The following is a 19,439-nucleotide window of genomic DNA, read 5'->3' as shown; positions in this document are numbered from 1 at the left end:
CATTATAATCCACACGGCTTCATCCTCACTCTCAATCTCATATTTACTATCATTCTTTATAAGATTTACATTTTCAACTTTACCCCAGACTTTATTACTGATTTTGACATGAATTTCAGTTTTTGACAGAAAGTGCGACCCACATACTGAGACACAGCACAACGTGGAACTTTATCTTACGCAGTGAACTGGGGCAAACATGCTGAAGAGGATTATCAAACTCACAAGCAAAGGCCACGGATCTACTCTCGAACCCGACTCCACCTACGTCCACAAACACGTGATACGTAGGTTAATTTTTCTTTCATATCCACCGATAAAACTCTACTCAATCAAATTTTTTCACAATCTTGTATCCCTTTCATAATTCCACACTGGGGCAAAACGTGTAGTGTCAGTATCGATCCGCTTCTTTCAAACAACATACAACTTGATTCTCATAAAACCTGAGATATGTAGGCAACTCGAGACTGGGTTCGGCCATAATTCCTTCTACCCCCGTATCATTTTTCACCAATTCTCCTAACCCATATTTTCTCAAGTTCTGCCAAGTTCATATTTTCGGACGGAACAAAATTGGCTACTACGTCAACTTCTTCGCCCGAAAACTCTTACATCGTCTCCGGTCGAAGAGGGGCATCTGTTGACACCCAATTTTGTCCCTCCTTTATTCCGATTTATTTCCTTGGGCTTCTAAATTTATTGACGAGCTAAATACTTTATTTTCACTATTTTTTTTATTGCTACTATTATTAATATCATTACTTTCATTTTCACTATTCTACTATCAACATTACTAGTATTACTTTATCACCAATTTTTAAATGGTTTGTCGTCGTTTCATTTAGGGATTTGTACTCGTTAAATTAATTATACTTTATCAAGTCCTTTATTTTCTACATATTAATCACTAATTATCATAGCATATATTGTACTAATTATTAAATTAGAAGCCTCAAAAGATAATTAAAATAGAGGAGGAAAGATCAACAATTTCAGCCAAATAAATGGCCCAAATAACAGCCCACTACCATTCCAATTCGTAACCCACTATCCGGTCAAGCCCACATCCCTTAATAATTCAGAGCAGCCCACTTTAAATCGATCACTTACCCAATAGTCCAGCCCAACGGAAATTTACCGACCCAGCCCACGTTAAAGCTTATTCATCATCTAACCCTATCTTCAACAAAACAGCTGCACCTCTCTCTAACATCTCTCATCTCTTTTCCTCTTCTAAACAACGAACATGTCCACAACCATGGCAGAATCCAACAGGTTCCGTTTTCGTGCAACACATTCTGCCCTCTTCTTCTATTTTTAAACGAAAAACCAAGCTACTTTCCCTCAAACTCAGACCGTGCATGGTCATTTGAGGGATGAGAATTTATCCAACATTTCTACCTTGTGCCCAAGATGTCAAGCATCACAATCATGTAAGTCAATAATGGAAAAATATTTACCACAATAATCGTACGCACTGTACATACATGTTAGCTGATGTCTTAGCTCAGTAGCCATGACCTGCTGGGGACCCATGATGTCCATATACCACTCGTTCAGGAATACCCCTCGGACCCGAGCACAACCTCTGCCATGGAACGAACCTCAGTCGCGGAACATATCAAGTATCTCTCAGTTTCGAAACTATCCTCGGACCACGAGCTCATAATCTAGGTCACATGAGTGCCTTTCCATACCTCTTACAAAATAGTGTCTCTTACCTTTCCAATATCAAGAAACAATTCATCATTTCATGTCACAATACCCTTTAGAAGATTATATTAGCTTCTCATCACAACACATCTACTGTAGATTTAATCACACAGGAATAATGGCACGGAGCCTACACAATCAATCATGATTTTCAGAACTATCCTGCTAGTGATAGTTGCTAACATGCCTGTCTATGTCATTTATATTGGATGAAGTCTTGGTTAAATATGATAGTTTAAGCATGATTTATAAAAGTCAACCACCTAGAAAAACTTAGGTTGATATGTGACTGTGTAACTAGCATATGCTCAAAACCTATGATCAAAAGATATTGATAAATTTTGATCTCACATGTATTTATTAGTCCTCAAAAGATGTTTAACGTGTGTGGATACTAGTTTCCATTTTAAACAAGTATATGCCAAAGCATGACATCTGTTGCCACCAATAAGTCTATAAACCTATTTGGAATCTGAACATGGCCTTACCCTTCATATGCAATCACTTGTGGGTCCGTTAGCATAGTGTAACGACCCTTCTGGTCGTTATGGGGAATTAGGACTCCGTTGGGAATTCCGAGGCCGCGGTTGTATTCGTAAGGCGTCTTTTTGTATGTGTGCATATTTTGTGTTGTGTTTTGAGGCCTTGGATGAAATGTGGGGTGATCGGGGAAAAACTGGACAAAAGTCGAGCTGACTGCCCAAAATGGACTGCTGCAGCGGTGGGTGTACCGCTGCGGCTGTACCGCTATAGCGGCGGCTTGACCGCTGCCAGCGGCCATCCATGTCCTTGGTGGCCGCTATGGTGGTACCGCGATAGCGGTGGGAAGACCGCCATAGCGATCAAGCGGTTTCCTTTGGGACCGATGCAGCGGCGTGATGACCGTTGTAGCGGTAGACGTAAAATAGTAACCTGAATTTTATATACTCAGTTTTATTTTCTCTTCTCACAAAGCACCAACACACTTCCCAACAAACATCTAGAGACAATTTTCAAGCTAGGGCAAGATAACCTTGAGAGGTAAGTTCCATTGCTTTTCATTCTATCATTCCCTTCCCCTTCATTATGATAATCATCTTCATGGGTCTTTAATGGCGAAAGTGAAGTAGAAACCCTAGAATGTCAATAAACCTTCTAAACTTGATGGGTTGGGGGTTATTATTGCTTATTTATCATTTAAATGGATTGATTAGTTGCTATTTGTTATAAATTGAACATTAGAATAGTAAACTAAGTGATTTGAGACCTAGGGTTCTATAAAAATGGTGTTTTTGCCATAGAAAACTGTTTGTAATGGGAATGTTGGATAGAATGTTGTATAAATGGAAGGTAAATGAATACTAGGGGCTTTGATAAGTTGTTTATCACCTAGAAAATCATCCACCCTTGGAATGGGAAAAGGGAAGGGTATTCTTGCTTTGGTGTTTGTGAATTGAGCAATGTGACTCATTGAGCCTTCTATTTTTAGACCGTGAATGTATTGAAGCTTTGAGGAAAGGAAAGGCTGTAGCAGAGTAACCTGCGTGTCCCAGCTCTACTTTGTGGTAGGATATGATTTACTTAAGTTAGACTTTGGTTAGTTGATTGTATGTTTGGTGAACTCCTTAGGAGAAAGCATGTCTAGTTTTCATACATGGTATTGTGTGGTAAATTCCTATGTGAATGTGATTGATTGATTGTGTAGGCTCCGTGCCATTATTCCTGTGTGATTAAATCTACAGTGGATGTGTTGTGATGAGAAGCTAATATAATCTTCTAAAAGGTATTGTGACATGAAATGATGAATTGTTTCTTGATATTGGAAAGGTAAGAAACACTGTTCTGTAAGAGGCATGGAAATACACTCATGTGACCTAGATTATGAGCTCGTGGTCCGAGGATAGTTTCGAAAACGAGAGATACTTGATATGTCCCGCCACCGAGGTTCGTTCCGGGGCAGAGGTTGTGCTCGAGTCCGAGGGGTATTCCGGAACGAGTGGTACATGGACACCATGGGTCCCCTGCAGGTCATGGCTACTGAGCTAAGACATCAGCTAGCATGTATGTACAGTGCGTGCGGTTATTATGGTAAATTTATTTCCGTTGTTGACTTACATGATTGTTATGCTTGACTTGCCGCTAAATATTAGAGGAATTTATTTGGCATAATTAATTGTTCTTCATATAAACTCTTTTGTACAGTATTAGGGAAAATCATAAAGAGATATTGTTCTTAATTATTGGAAAATATTAGGCACTCCATTAGAGATTAAGTGTACTCATACAACGATCCATTAGAAGTATATCATATTAGAACCCTAAGCATTGCATTCATCTGGCGGGGACATAACCTTGGTTTCTTTTACCAATAAATTACCGACCAATTACCGGTCGATTAAATTAGTTCTAGAAAAACCAACACTTTTTACAACTCATCGGAATACGAACTTAAGACTGCAACAAAGTATACAACGAGTTTAGTAACCTTTCACACCATATTCATTGTGGGATTCGACCCCGACCTTGTTGGGTTACTATATTTGACATCGTCCGCTTTACACTAATATAAGGTGTAATTTGAGTGTATCATCGGAACACTAAAAATGAGGATGTTATGAAGTAATTTTATGAATAATCAGCAACAATAACATATATTCCTTCTCAATTGGAGTAAAAATCATAGATAGATAGGAACGAGTTTAGTACTAAACGACCAAAATGAACTGTTAGATTGCAAAACCATTAGCACAATAAGATCATTAAAATATAGATTACCAACGATAGACAAGTAAAACAACACCTAAAGAACTGTAAGATTCTAAATCATCAGCACAATAATATCATTAAAATATAGATTACCAACGATAGACAAGTAAAACAACACCTAAAGAACTATAAGATTCTAAACTATCAGCACAATAGGATCATTAAAATATAGATTACCACCGATAGACAAGTTAAACAACACCTAAAGAACGGTAAAATTACTAAAAGAAATTTGATTACAAAAACCCAAGCAATTCACTAAACCATCGACAATTTTTTTAAAAGGTAATTAAAATAATCAACACATAGATGATTGGAATCTAGAAACAATAGATCATTCCATCAAGATACACTCCATTACCAATAAAAAGACTCTACATTTACACACTCCACTAGCAATACAAATACTCCACCTTTATACACTCAACAACACTACAAAGACTTTACCTTTTTTTCTCTACGTAGTGCAATTGTAAGTCAATGATAATGACAGAGAACAAAAATAGATACAAAATATAGATTCCTGTTATAAATATCCCAAGTAGTGGATATCCATTAAGTTATAAATATCCCAAAATATCTCAAAATATCCCATGTCCTGTTGCTCCTATAAATAGGATGCACAGATGCAATGTTGAAAGAGCAGAAGGAAGATAATCTGATATCTCTCTACATATTCTCTCTACATATTTTTTCTGTGTATTTACTTCATAGTTTTATTTCATAATACGTTATCAACATGAGCCTCAGCCATCTTGAGCAAATACTTTGAAAGCCTCGAAGGTGCAATTCTTGGAATTACACTGAGTACAAGTCGTTGCCTCCTGGAGATAAAGTAAAGGACTTGCAGTACTTATTTAGTCTAAACAGTTCAGGTAACATGTTCCAAGTATTTTTCTATCTTTGTTTTGATGGTTGATTGTTGTTGACTTTAACAACTATGAAAATTTTAAACTGATTTTTGGGAGAAGCTCACCATCAACGTAGTAAGAAACATGGCCTTTCTTTTTTTTAAAATATTACTATGGAATATAGCACTTCGGCCTCTTTTTGCCAAAATATCTTGAAACCAAAGTTGCTGAAGGCCTTATGCCAATATTCTACTGGAAGGTTAGTTCGCAAATATGAATTGATTAAATGAGTTTATATCCGTGAACACCAGAAGTGGTAATATTTTTACGGGCTTATTGTGTTTATGATTGAAGATGTGTTAGAGAAAAATTCTCCACATTATATGTATACCTCGATTTGCTCTTGAAGTAGCAATATCTTAAAAGAGGCTATAAGCTATCACGATTTGATATGCTTAAGGCGCGTTCAGATAATTATGTTTTATTCCTGAAGAATTAAAACTTTTGATAAATGTTATAAATATAGATCCATTCCCTGAAGTGAATGTGATAATATGTAGTAAAGCCTATAAATATAAACATGCATTTGATTGTGAAAATATTATGATCCATCTCCAGAAGAGGTAGAATAATTGAGAAGAAATATTCTGAATATTATATGTTTTTCTCCCGAAGTACTAAACTCATAATTTTGCTCCACGAGTAGCAAACTTTGAATTCTACTCAAGAAGTAGTAAGCCTATGTATTTACTCCTGAAGTAGTAAGGTTTTTAATTCTACTCCTGAAATAGTACAACTCTGGAATCTACTCCCGAAGTAGTAGAATTCAGAAATTTACTCCTGAATTAGACAACCTTTAAACTTTACTCCCGAAGTGGTAAAACATGAAACTTTACTCCCGAAGTAGTAAAACTCTGAAACTTTACTCCTGAAGCAGAAAACATTACCAAAATATCTGAGAAATACTCTGAAGCAATGTCTTCTCGTGTTTGAGCAAAATAACGAGCTCTTGATGAGCGTCGTATTTCAAGCACATTTAAATAATCAGGTTTCATTCCCCGAAGTGAATGAACAAATACCACAACTTATCTCCTGGAGGGATAAAATACAAGGAATGTAGATGTTATATTTTTGTGGTATGAAATTCAGACATTGCTACACGTACCTGTCGTACGTTGAAACATATTAAAGTATCATTTTAAGGAAAATGGAGCAGAGTAGAATGGTTCTGCTATAACCACATTAATACATTATGGTTAGTTGTTATTGATTTCCTCGAAGGAAATAACAATTAATGTATTTTCCCCTGAAGGAATTAATAACTATGTGGTTGCCTCTTTGATACAAAATGTTCAGATGTTAATGATGAATCTCCCTGAAGGAGATGTTTAAAATATTGAAGTTTAGAATTCAATATTTATTTCGTGACACCAGTAGTGTCGAAATTTACTTTCATGGTACCAAAAGTATTTGAGAAATATTTGGTAATAGAAATTAATGATCAAAAGCTCCAGAAGAGCTAATTATTTATTTCCAAGTATCATGACACTAGCAGTGTCCAAATAATATCTGATCATGATAAATAAATTGAAGTCTCTTGAAGATGTTATATATGATAATACCATTCATCGTAGATCGTAATTGGTACGATCGGAACACTATAGTAGACCTGAAGTTTACTAACAATAAAAATGGTTATCATATTGAGACTACAAATGATCGGAACAGTAAATATCTTCAAGTTACTACGGGTAAGAAATACACATGTGAAATTTTACCCGAGCATGATGAGATCACATACCACGATAAACCAGAAGTTTATTGATATATAATTTCATGCAATAGTAAACCAGAAGTTTATTAAAAGAAATAGCACTCGTGATAGTAAACTTGAAGTTTACGGGTACAGATAATTTTATCAGTTGACAAGACCATTTTGATCGTCCTGATTTAAATCTGATGTGCTAATTGAGTATTAAAAACATATTGAAGAACTAGAAGATTCTTCAAGAATTTGTTTGTGTTGCTTGTTCTCATAATAAGTTGATTAAACCAGCTAATGTTGGGACTGAATCCCCAAAATTCTGAAAAAAAATATATAAGGTGAATGTGGGCCCCTTCACCTGTAATGTGATGTCTTAAATAGATGCATCTATGAGACAGTCACATGTATGTTTATTGTCAACTGGCAGTTTGACATTTACGAAGTTGCTCGCTCAAAATGATTGAGTTGGAAGCACAATTTTCAGAATATGTAATCAAGACAATCATCTTGATAATGCTGGTTTATATCTAAGTTGGTTTGGCATTAGATGCCTCCATAATACAGCTAAACCATTGCTTATGAGAACAAAGTTTCAGATGTTGGTCTGAGATATGATATATTGCATACAATAGCACTTGTATGCTTCAGATCAATAAATTTTGATATATTCTCCCCTCATCTTTGGTTCAGGGTCAGGAACTAGATATTTCCATCTTTTAGCATTTGATGTGCGGTACATGATTAATGGATATACCATGATGCACACAGACGGATTTTCCCAAAGAAAATGCGGACATATGTCACTAAAATAAGGGGGAGAGAATAAGCAGCTAAGAAATATGTTGTGAATTATCATCAGTATGATCCTCAGATAATTCAAGTCAAATGCTGGAATCATTTGCTGACCCAACTATTTCATATTTCATCTGCAAAATGCTCCTAATGTCCCGGAAGGACAATTCTACAGATGCATGAAGCACGGTAGACGAATCGGTTCCAAATATAATAATATTTGAAAAAGAAAGGAGCAAATGATCATAATAAGGAGGCAGTGTGCTCTTGAAGAGCTACACATAACACTTCATAAACCTTATGAGAGGTTCAGGTACCTGAAAATGATGAAGTGATGAGATCTCAGTAAGTTATGTCGAATTGCGAACCGATACAAAATGATATCTTGTCGACGATATCTTTGATACAATATGGCGCAATATTGTATAAGATTGTGAGGATCTAAGTACTACGTCTCTTAAAGCATGTTGATGTAGAAATAATTACCAAGTAAAATGATGCATCTTGGTAAACGTAATGTTTATTGGACCAGAGTCCAAACATCAGAAAATGTCACATTATTTATACTGATGGATGCTGTCACAGCCTATGTGGCTTACTTGATGAAATTTATATGAAAAATCCTGAAGGATATAAAATGCCTGAAGCATTTGGTTTAAAGTCTCGGGAAATGTATTCAATCAGATTACAAAGATCATTATATGGTTTAAAACAATCAGGGTGTATGTGGTATAATCGCCTAAGTAAGTACTTGATAAATGAAGGATATATAAATGATGCCATTTGTCCATGTGTTTTTATTAAGAAAACAAAATCAGGGTTCATTATACTTGCTGTTTATGTTGATGACATAAACCTCATTGGAACTCCAGAAGAGCTCCAAAAGGCGATTGAATATTTGAAGAAAGAATTTGAGATGAAAGATCTCGGAAAGACAAAACTCTGTCTTGGTCTGCAAATTGAACATTTCGCAAAAGGGATCTTTATCCATCAATCTGCCTATACTGAGAAAGTTTTAAATCAGTTTTACATGGACAATTCGCATCCTTTAAGTACTCCTATGGTTGTTCGCTCACTTGAAGTGAGCAAAGATCCGTTCCGACCTCAGGAAGAAAATGAAGAGCTACTTGGTCCTGAAGTACCATATCTTAGTGCAATAGGTGCACTTATGTATCTTGCTAACGCTACAAGACCTGACATAGCATTTTCTGTTAATTTGCTAGCAAGATATAGCTCTTCTCCTACACGGAGGCATTGGAACGGGATTAAGCATATATTGCGATATCTGAAGGGAACTAGCGATATGGGTCTGTTTTATACTAACAAAGGTAGTACAGATTTTGTTGGTTATGCAGATGCAGGTTATTTATCTGATCCACATAAAGCTCGATCTCAAACGGGCTATCTGTTTACATGCGGAGGTACTGCTATATCATGGCAATCGACCAAGCAGTCCATTGTTGCTACTTCTTCAAATCATGCTGAGATAATCGTTATTCATGAAGCAAGTAGAGAATGTGTGTGGTTGAGATCAGTGATACATTTCATCAGAGAAAGATGTGGCTTGAAGTGTGATACAAAAATACCCACAGTATTATATGAAGATAATGCTGCATGCATAGCTCAATTAAAAGGAGGTTTCATAAAAGGAGATAGAACAAATCACATTTCACCAAAGTTATTTTTCACACATGATCTCCAGAAGAATGGTGATATTGATGTGCAACAAATCCGTTCAAGTGACAATCCTGCAGATTTGTTCACTAAATCTTTGCCAACTTCAACTCTTGAGAAGATGATATTCAAGATTGGAATGCGAAGACTCCGACATCTGAATCTTGGTCTTCGTCAGGAGGAGTGAAATACGCGTTGTACTCTTTTTTCCTTAACCAAGTTTTGTCCCATTGGGTTTTCTTGGTAAGGTTTTTAATGAGGCAGCTCTCAAAGCGTATTTCTAGATATGTGCACTCTTTTTCCTTCATTAGGACTTTTTCTCACAGAGTTTTTTTTTAATAAGGTTTTAACGAGGTACATCATCTATTAATGGACATCCAAGGAGGAGTGTTATAAATATCCCAAGTAGTGGATATCCATTAAGTTATAAATATCCCAAAATATCCCAAAATATCTCAAAATATCCCATGTCATGTTGCTCCTATAAATAGGATGCACAGATGCAATGTTGAAAGAGCAGAAGGAAGATAATCTGATATCTCTCTACATATTTCTTCTGTGTATTTACTTCATAGTTTTATTTCATAATAATTCCAGATTTTCCTCTCCCATTCGAGTCATTAGTTCCTCAGATGCCGAAACATCACAATCATTAGTTTTTTTAAAAAAACACTTTCATTAGCCTCGAAACTGTTGCACACTCCTAGAATTAAACAAATAAATCATTGACAACGTGCGCGTGAAGTCTTCCGCTTCGACAATCCTTACAATTTTTATCTTTTGCAGCTTAATATGTTTGATTTGTTCAATGTACTTTCTTATATAACATTATCAACTGAAAGTAGTACTTTATTGGTCAAATATGTATTACTGAAAATTAAAACATATACTGCAAAAAATATCAACATAGAAAAGTTTTTAGAGAGTTTATAGCAGTTGGTGTTGGGTCCATCCCATAATTTGAGGAAGGAAACATTTCCCTCATTTTAAGGAAGAAAACATTTCCCTTGTTTTGAGGAAGAAAACATATTCCTTGTTTTAAGGAAGAAAACATCTTCCTTGTATTTGACAAATTGTCAAATGCTTGCTTGAGTCAAAAATGACATCAATAGGTTCATTTCATCCCTATAAATAGGGAAACCTTCTATCATTTGTAGCATCACCAAGAGCAAGAGAGAAAAACAGTAAGGAAAACACTTGAGTGAGATATAGGTATTAAGTTTAGGATTGATTTTTTGTAATAGTTGAGTGTGAGAGTTGTTCCTCCTATTGTAATTCTATTCCGGTTATGAATAGAAGACTTTTCCAATCCTAACAAGTGGTATCAAGAGCTTGGTTAATCTTCCAGGCCAATCTTTTAAAGTTTCGTAAAATTTTTAGTCAAAAATTTTTTGTCCCAAAATTGTGCTCTGAGTATACCATTAGAAAGATCTCGTTCCGAGGATTCCGATTATATATTTTTCGGAATTTTTCGACCACCGGAAGGCCTCCAAAAGACCAGTCAAAGTTTCCTTGTCCACCATCGCCGTCGCTGCTCCGCCACCTTCCGGCCACCAGCTCGCCGGAGAAGACGACCGGAGAAACCCGATCCGACCAACCCGTTTTGTTCAGACCAACCCGTTTGACCAGAACCAGATCTGGTCAAAGTCCAATTGTCACATCATCCTTTTGTTGACTCTTTCAACCAGCCAGTGATTAAACTGGCTCGGTTCGGTTTGAATTAGTGCAGCCCGGTTCACTCTGTTTTTGTCCGGTTTTCAGATTGGTCAAACCGGTTCCCTAAGTTTTTGACCATTCCGGATTCAACCGTGAGTCCCGTTTTGCCTGATTCTGCTTCCACAGTCCAGTACAAGCAGATTAGGTGCACTTTATCATGGAGAAATCATCATCGGATACCATGATTCCGCTAACATCCTCAAATTATAACATGTGGAAACCTCGTATGGAGGACTTGTTAAATTTGAAGGATTTAGCCGAGCCACTCGAAAATAAAGGTGCCAAACCCGACAAGAAGACATACGAAGAATGGGCAAGAATGAATAGGAAAACGGTCGCACAAATTCGACAGTGGATTGACCATTGTGTATTCCATCATGTCGCGCAGGAAACGAGTGCTTACAAACTTTGGGAAAAGCTTGGGAGCATGTACCAAGCAAAAACGGCTCGAAATAAAACATTGTTGATGAGGCGATTGGTAAATCACAAGCTACGTAGCGGTACCTCTGTCACAGAACACACAAGTCAGTTCCAAGATCTCGTGAACCAGCTAAGTGCAGCCGAATGGGTTCTCAAAGATGAGGAGCAAGCAATCTTGCTCCTAAGTTCTCTACCTGATAGCTGGGAGACTCTTGTCGTCACTCTCAGTAATTCTGCCCCCAATGGTAAGGTGACCATGCAGATGGTCACGGACACCTTAATAAATGAGGAATCGCGAAGAAAAGAAGTCGGGGTAGATCAATCATATGCCCTTGTTTCTGAAAATAGTGGACGCAACGGGGGTAGAAGCGGAGGTAGAGGTCGAGGTCAAAGTAGAGGAAGATCTCAAGTTCGAGGGAGATCACGAGAGCGGGGAAAGTCCGTCGATACCAACACTTGGTTTGAGGGCTATTGTAACTATTGTGGCAACTATGGCCACAAGAAGGTGGAGTGTCGAAAGCTTAAACGGGAGCAGCCTCAAACTAACCAGAGTTCGAGCAAGGAAGATGGTGAGACCATGGTCACCGTGTCACCAGACATTGCACTTGTTACATGCGGAGAGGAAGCATGCCTACACGTGGGCACAAATGATATTGAGTGGGTGATTGATACTGCTGCATCATTCCATGCCACTCCACACCGGGATTTGTTCAGTACTTATAAATCTGGAGACCACGGCGTTGTGAAGATGGGAAACACCAGTTTCTCGAGCATTGTTGGCATTGGTGATGTGCACATAAAAACCAGCAATGGAAGCTCACTTGTGTTGAAAGAGGTTCGTCATGTTCCGGATCTGAGATTGAATCTGATCTCAGGAGAAGCTCTGGATCGACAGGGGTATGGAAATCTGTTCAAGGATGGTACGTGGAAGCTGTCCAAAGGCTCTATGGTTATTGCTAGAGGACATATTTGTGGGACTCTTTACAAAACCAATGTAAAGTTGTATCGACCGAGTCTCAATGCAGTTGAAGAAAAGACATCGCCAAACTTGTGGCATAGACGATTGGGCCACATGAGTCTGAAGGGATTGACGACTCTTGCAAAGAAAGAAGCCATCTCAATAGATAAAGACGTAACTTTGGATCCCTGTGATCACTGTTTATTTGGGAAACAACATAGAGTTTCTTTCAGTTCCACCAGAAAGAATCGTTCCGAGTTGCTGAGCCTTGTCCACTCTGACGTGTGTGGACCCATTGAAGAAGAATCTCTTGGTGGTAGCAAATACTTCGTGACATTCATCGACGACGCATCACGGAAGGTTTGGGCTTATTGTCTCAAATCGAAGGATCAAGTATTCGATCGTTTCAAAACATTTCATGCTATGGTAGAAAGGGAGACTGGAAAGAAGCTGAAATGCCTCCGATCCGACAATGGAGGCGAGTACACTTCCCGAGATTTTTTGGCATATTGTGCTAAACATGGGATCAGACATGATAAAACGGTGCCACGAACACCACAACATAACGGTGTAGCTGAAAGAATGAACAGCACTATTGTTGAGAAAGTCCGATGCATGCTCAGTATGGCTAAACTGCCAAAGCCATTCTGGGGCGAAGCTGTTCTGACAGTTTGTTATCTTATAAACAGGTCACCTTCAGTCCCATTGAACTTTGAAGTTCCAGAAAAGATATGGTCTGGGAAAGATATTTCATATTCTCACTTGAAAGTGTTCGGGTGCAAGGCATTTGTGCATGTATCCAAGGAGTTGAGGCAGAAGCTTGATCTCAGATCAACTCCTTGTATCTTTATCGGCTATGGAGATCAGAAGTTCGGATACAGGCTGTGGGATCCCGAAATGAAGAAAGTGATTCGAAGTAGAGACGTCGTGTTCCATGAAAACCAGTTTCATGAGTGTGCTCCAACAGTCAACAAGCAACGAAGTTATCATGCTCCAGATGATGTCCCTGAATCACCACACATTCCTCTCAACAACGAGAAACTTCATGATAATGTCCATGATGAACAAGAAAACATTAATCCGGCAGATGTGGATGATGATCAAAACGAAGAAATTCTTGAGCAGGGGGAGCCTTCACCCCAAGACGCAGCTGCAAATAATCAAGTTCGATGTTCTGCACGAGGGTTAATCCCTCAAAGGTCATACTCGCCAACAGAATGGATCCTTCTTACCAGCGAGGGGGAGCCAGAGAGCTTTCAAGAAGCTCAATCTCATCGTGAAAAATCCAATTGGCGACAGGCCATGGAGGAAGAAATGAATTCTTTACAAAAGAATCAAACATATGAGTTGGTGAAACTTCCTCCGGGAAAGAAGGCCTTGAAGAACAAATGGGTTTTCGAGCTCAAGAAAGATGCTAGCGGAAATATCGTGAAGTACAGGGCAAGGCTCGTAGTCAAAGGTTTCCAACAGAAGGAAGGAATCTACTTTGATGAGATTTTTTCGCCGGTTGTGAAGATGATGTCTATCCGAGTGGTTCTCGGATTGGTGGCAAGTATGGATCTTGAACTTGAGCAGATGGACGTGAAAACATCTTTTCTGCATGGTGATTTGGAGGAAGAAATATACATGGAGCAGCCCGATGGTTTCCGAATCCCAAAGAAAGAGCATCTCGTCTGCAAGTTAAGGAAGAGTCTCTACGGTCTCAAACAAGCCCCAAGGCAATGGTACAAAAGGTTCGGCTCATTCATGCTGAAACATCAATACAAAGAACTTGTCGGCATACACTCAAACTAAAAGCCAGTATACCCTCCTTCAGGTGTATGGGACTGGAGGGGGAGATTTGTTGGGTCCATCCCATAATTTGAGGAAGGAAACATTTCCCTCATTTTAAGGAAGAAAACATTTCCCTTGTTTTGAGGAAGAAAACATATTCCTTGTTTTAAGGAAGAAAACATCTTCCTTGTATTTGGCAAATTGTCAAATGCTTGCTTGAGTCACAAATGACATCAATAGGTTCATTTCATCCCTATAAATATGGAAGTCTTCTATCATTTGTAGCATCACCAAGAGCAAGAGAGAAAAACAGTAAGGAAAACACTTGAGTGAGATATAGATATTAAGTTTAGGATTGGTTTTTTGTAATAGTTGAGTGTGAGAGTTGCTCCTCCTATTGTAATTCTGTTCCGGTTATGAATAGAAGACTTTTCCAATCCTAACAGTTGGGATGGAAGATGGTTAGTTCTAAGGCTCCAAATCTCATTCAGCAAATTAGTCCAACACATGGCGTGCAATCATAAGGACATCTATGATATTGAAATCTGGATTAGCCATCTCCAAAACAATTAGGCCAAAGTAATCATAGCAACCAATTTAACAGTACCACCATAAATGAATCTTCACAAATTAAATATCACCACAAGAGCAAGAAGAATACACATAGTTCGAAACTGAACCAAGGACGCACCTGAAGCTTCCTGACTCCGGCAATTTCTAGGGCACACAGTCAACGTCAAGTGTACACGCTGGAGGCATGAATAGAAACAAATACTGCTCGCTTTACTCAAACGATGCAAGATCCAACAACGGCGAAGGGCACAAGCATCGAAACTAATTTTTTCGCTAATGGGTTTTTGGGCAGACAATGGGATGAGGATTAAGACTTGAGAAAAGAAAGGGACAGCGATTGTAGATGAAGAGAATAAAGGGTACGTAGCGCTGCTGCCAAAAGGACCGTGTATGTTTGCTCTCTAGCCTGACTCAGACTTTCCTTAGTGGAAATTCGATTTAGGGATTTTGAGAGATGGAGTGTTATGTTTTGTAGACAATGCTTTTTTAGCTTTTTATTTATTTCTTCGTTTTTTTTAGAAGTCAAATTTATTTGGTGCTTAGTCCCTCTTGATTTAGATAATTAGGGACCAGTTATTGATAATTTTTGGGTCCATATTTTGTCCCTTCGTCGATTAAAAGTTTAAAACATATTGAAAAAAAAAGTCAATTAAAACGTAATTCAAGAATTAGGGACCGAAACGAAACTTGGTCCTTATAAATATGATTCTAGGGACCAAATTTTTGACTTGCCGCTAAATATTGGTCTTTAATAAGCCTTGTTCTTGTAGTGATGGCCCTTGTGATCAGTGTTCTTACCTTGTTTGTAGTAGACAACTAGTAATTCAACTTAAAAATAACCTCTAATTAGCCTTTGAATTTAACTTTTATGTATAGAGATAGTTAAAGGATTGTTACACTATCAAGACACCAAAAGGATAGTTGCACGTATATAAATTCGCTGATCATAGGAACTGAGATTAATCACCTAAAAAATAAGACAAGTTGACTGCTACAACAAGTTAAGATACACTGATAACATAAGAGTCCTTCATATCAGTATAATAATCAAGTTAAATCCTTAATTTTAGGTAAGTGATAATGTAAAGTTTCTTTTACACGGTCTATACATAGAAGTTTAAATCAATTAATTTACCTGGAAACTTGAGCCAGTTCATGTTGATGTGTCTCTTGGGTTATGGAGTAGTCAATAATTGCCAATTCTTGCAAGGTGCTTCTTCCCCATCCATTAATTCCTTTAAAGTTATTGATGAAGCTTTTGGCCTTGAAACTTGCTAAGGTCTTGTGATATGGATACTCCAATGTTTCTTTAATGATTCTAGCTTGACCACCTGAGTCATTATGTGCAAGACATGCTTGCAAGAAATTTGCAAGTTCATCAAGTATGTGTTCTCCTTCAATACCAAGCTGTGCCGCTTCGTATAGACCAATTAATCCACTTACATCTTGGTTCAGGTTAAAACCAAACGCCCCATCATCATTGTTCTTGAACTTTTTAAATAAATCTGCTCAAGGCAATAGAAGGTTATTAGATAGAGATTCCATATTGAGTCTAATTTCTATACAATTACATATTAAAAGATTTTTATATTATCAGATTACCTAAAAGAAATTTACAAATAATTATTCCTAATAAGTGAAATCAATAACCTGAAAAATAATATAGTTTGCCTTCTACAATAAGTTAAATACATTAATTAATAGTATAAGAGATGTCGAATTGTGTGACCATATTTATTTTCAAAGGATACTCTCTTTAGTTCCTCTCACTTGTATTTTTGTTAGTAAGTTGGAGGTTTCGGTAGGCATATGTCAACCTAATATACTTTTTGTTTATAAATACGAGGTAGGGGTCAAAAAGAGAAATTATATGATCATGTCATTTAAAAGCTTAAGCTATTATAAGAAAGAATGATTTTTTTTTTAAATTATGTTTTTAACACGCCTCTCACGGGCGAGATTGATTCCTTTCCATCAGTCAAGCACGTAATTTTTTTTTTTTAGTAAGAGGGGCCATGAGGACTCGAATTCAACATTTTTGCCTGCTCTAGTATCATATTATCTATTGAAATGTAGTATCATCTCATCTAACGGTTTAAGTCGCTAGAAAAAACACACTTTTGGACTTCGCTGAAAAACCAATTATCTGCTGGCACATACTAACCTTCTTGTCTCAAAAGTCTGAAACAAAGAGAAACCTCAAAAGGGGATTGATATTTGAGAAAACAAGCACTTTCCGCATACTCCTTTTGTAAAAGTAATTCAATCTCCTCTTCAAAGTGATTCAATTCCTATACGTTGAAGGGCTCCACTAAAACAAGATTATCCAAACGATTATTATCTTCTGTCCTTAGTGCATACTTCACATCCTTCACTAATTGCGTAAATTTGGTACTCTTAAATCCATCCTGCAGCAGTAGTCATTTTATTAGTTGAAACATTACAAGAATACTAACATCTTAAGATAGAAAAAGGATTAGAACTTGAACCCTTTATGTTTTCTGCTAAATTACTTGATTGATTTAACTTACATGAGAAAACGTGAATTTTTGACAGATGTTTGCACCGAAACGGCGGCGGAAATATGGAATTTCTGATGAAAAATCTATCAGAAATATTTTCGGCAAGCCGATTTACGATGGATTCCGTCAGAAATTTGCCGATGTTTATGTAGTCTATATAAAACCTGCAAGGGTGGAACAAGTGTATTAGATACGGGTTAAGTAGAACCCATTAACTTGGCTCAAATCCTATATTTGTGTTAAATTTTTTATTCAATATGTACTAATAATCTATTCAAAACCTAGTAAACAAAAAAAGTTGTGATTTAGAACTCATAAATTAGCCTCTGGCAACCCGCATGCACCCACCCCACGAGCACGAGTTTACATTTTAAACATGCAAAATCATGAATTTTGGAGGAAAAGCCACAAGATAGGTTATGCCTTAACTTAATTATTTCAACATTAGCTACACTGATAAGCAAAGAATTTTTACATTATTAGCGTATTTAACATGTGTAGCAAATTGCTGGCCTTAGTTTTCGGGTTATTAATCTCATTAATTATGGATGGTTATGCATATTCATTTTTTAAGATGATATTGTTAAGTTTGTGGGGCTGATCGACTGCGGGGGCTGCAGGAGGCTACGGCCCCCCTGTGATGGATGAAGCAAAGGGCCGCAGGCTATATATATATATATATATATATATATATATATATATATATATATATATATATATAAACATGGTTTCTCCACGTAATTATTTATCGTGTAAAACATCTTTCATTGAGAAATAAGAGTTTGTGAGTGGTGACGGCTATGATTTTCTTTCCCTTGAGGATTTTCATGTTAAAATTGTGTGTTCTTCTTTTCGTTATCACTGCTTTAATTCTTGTTGGCTCATAACAGATATGATAGCAATTTAAAAAAATCTTTTATGCTGACAATATATAAAAAATTAAATCTTACTTGCTCGTTGGGAGATGAGAGTTTGCTCTGAAAGGATCTTCTTGAACGGCCCATTTGTTAGAGCTTTTGCATGAAACTTGAATACTTCTGCTGCTTCCATTATGGCTAGTTCCGGATATGTGCATACAGAGATATTGAGCAGGGAAGAGGGATTGAAATTGAACCATTGCCATGAAAAGAAAGACTCTTTGATCAAAATAAGCTATTATTTCAGCCAATTCACCAAGATAATACATTTTTTTGAAAATTTACAGAACTAGAATAAACGTATTTCACAGTAACGTATTAGGCATTATTTTATTCAAAAAATTCAACGGGCAAAAAAGTTAAAGGTTAACGGTGTGAAAGGATAATTCGTTACTGTGAGTAACGTTTTATGGTTAATACGTTACTGTGAGTAACGACTCTAAAGAATACAAAATCTGACATTGATTGATCTTAAAGTCGTAACTCAGAGTTACAACTTCAGGCTAAAACGTAACTGACAGTAACGTTTCTACAGAATCCAGACACGAGCAGTTAAATCCTGCAAAGAATTCTTCAAATTACGAACCCTTCTGATTGATGTAATTATAAAACTTTACCGACAATATTGATTACCCTTAAAAAAAAGTATCGATTAGCCTTACAAAAAGATACTGATTAGCCTTAAAAAATTTGATTAGGATTAAAAAAATATTGATTAGCCTTAAAAAAAAAATATTGATTAGCTAAATAAAGTACGTAGTAGTTTTTCAATTTCAAAACAACACCAGCAGTGAAAAATTATATGAGCATAAGTTGGTTAATTCTCTCTTTCAACATTTTCTTATACATTTTAAAGGGCAAGATAGTTAAGACCCAAAAGAAATTAAAGATACAATGTCTTAAGTTTACAACAATAACTACTAGTAATTAATGCTTATATATCACAGTCTTTTCATATATGAAAATTAAGAAGCAACTATCTTTCATATCTACTGCTTAACGAAAAACAACAGCTAA

The 19,439-nt window shown here is 36.8% G+C and overlaps 1 protein-coding gene across 1 annotated transcript; it reads right to left on the bottom strand.

Moving 5' to 3' along the window:
* Nucleotides 1–14,979: 14,979 nt before the first annotated feature.
* LOC132607678 (tricyclene synthase Oc15, chloroplastic-like) lies at nt 14,980–18,691 on the bottom strand. The gene is made up of 5 exons (XM_060321765.1): nt 18,456–18,691; nt 17,379–17,391; nt 17,148–17,274; nt 16,119–16,488; nt 14,980–15,031 (listed from the first exon to the last, which is right to left on the bottom strand). Exons 1-5 carry the CDS (start codon nt 18,689–18,691, stop codon nt 14,980–14,982), a joined length of 798 nt encoding a protein of 265 aa, XP_060177748.1.
* Nucleotides 18,692–19,439: the final 748 nt, after the last annotated feature.

Source organism: Lycium barbarum, chromosome 8 (assembly GCF_019175385.1).
Source record: "Lycium barbarum isolate Lr01 chromosome 8, ASM1917538v2, whole genome shotgun sequence".
NCBI lineage: Eukaryota > Viridiplantae > Streptophyta > Magnoliopsida > Solanales > Solanaceae > Lycium > Lycium barbarum.
The sequence above is the reverse complement of the archived record's forward strand: the minus strand, read 5'-3'. Positions and strand labels throughout refer to the sequence as shown.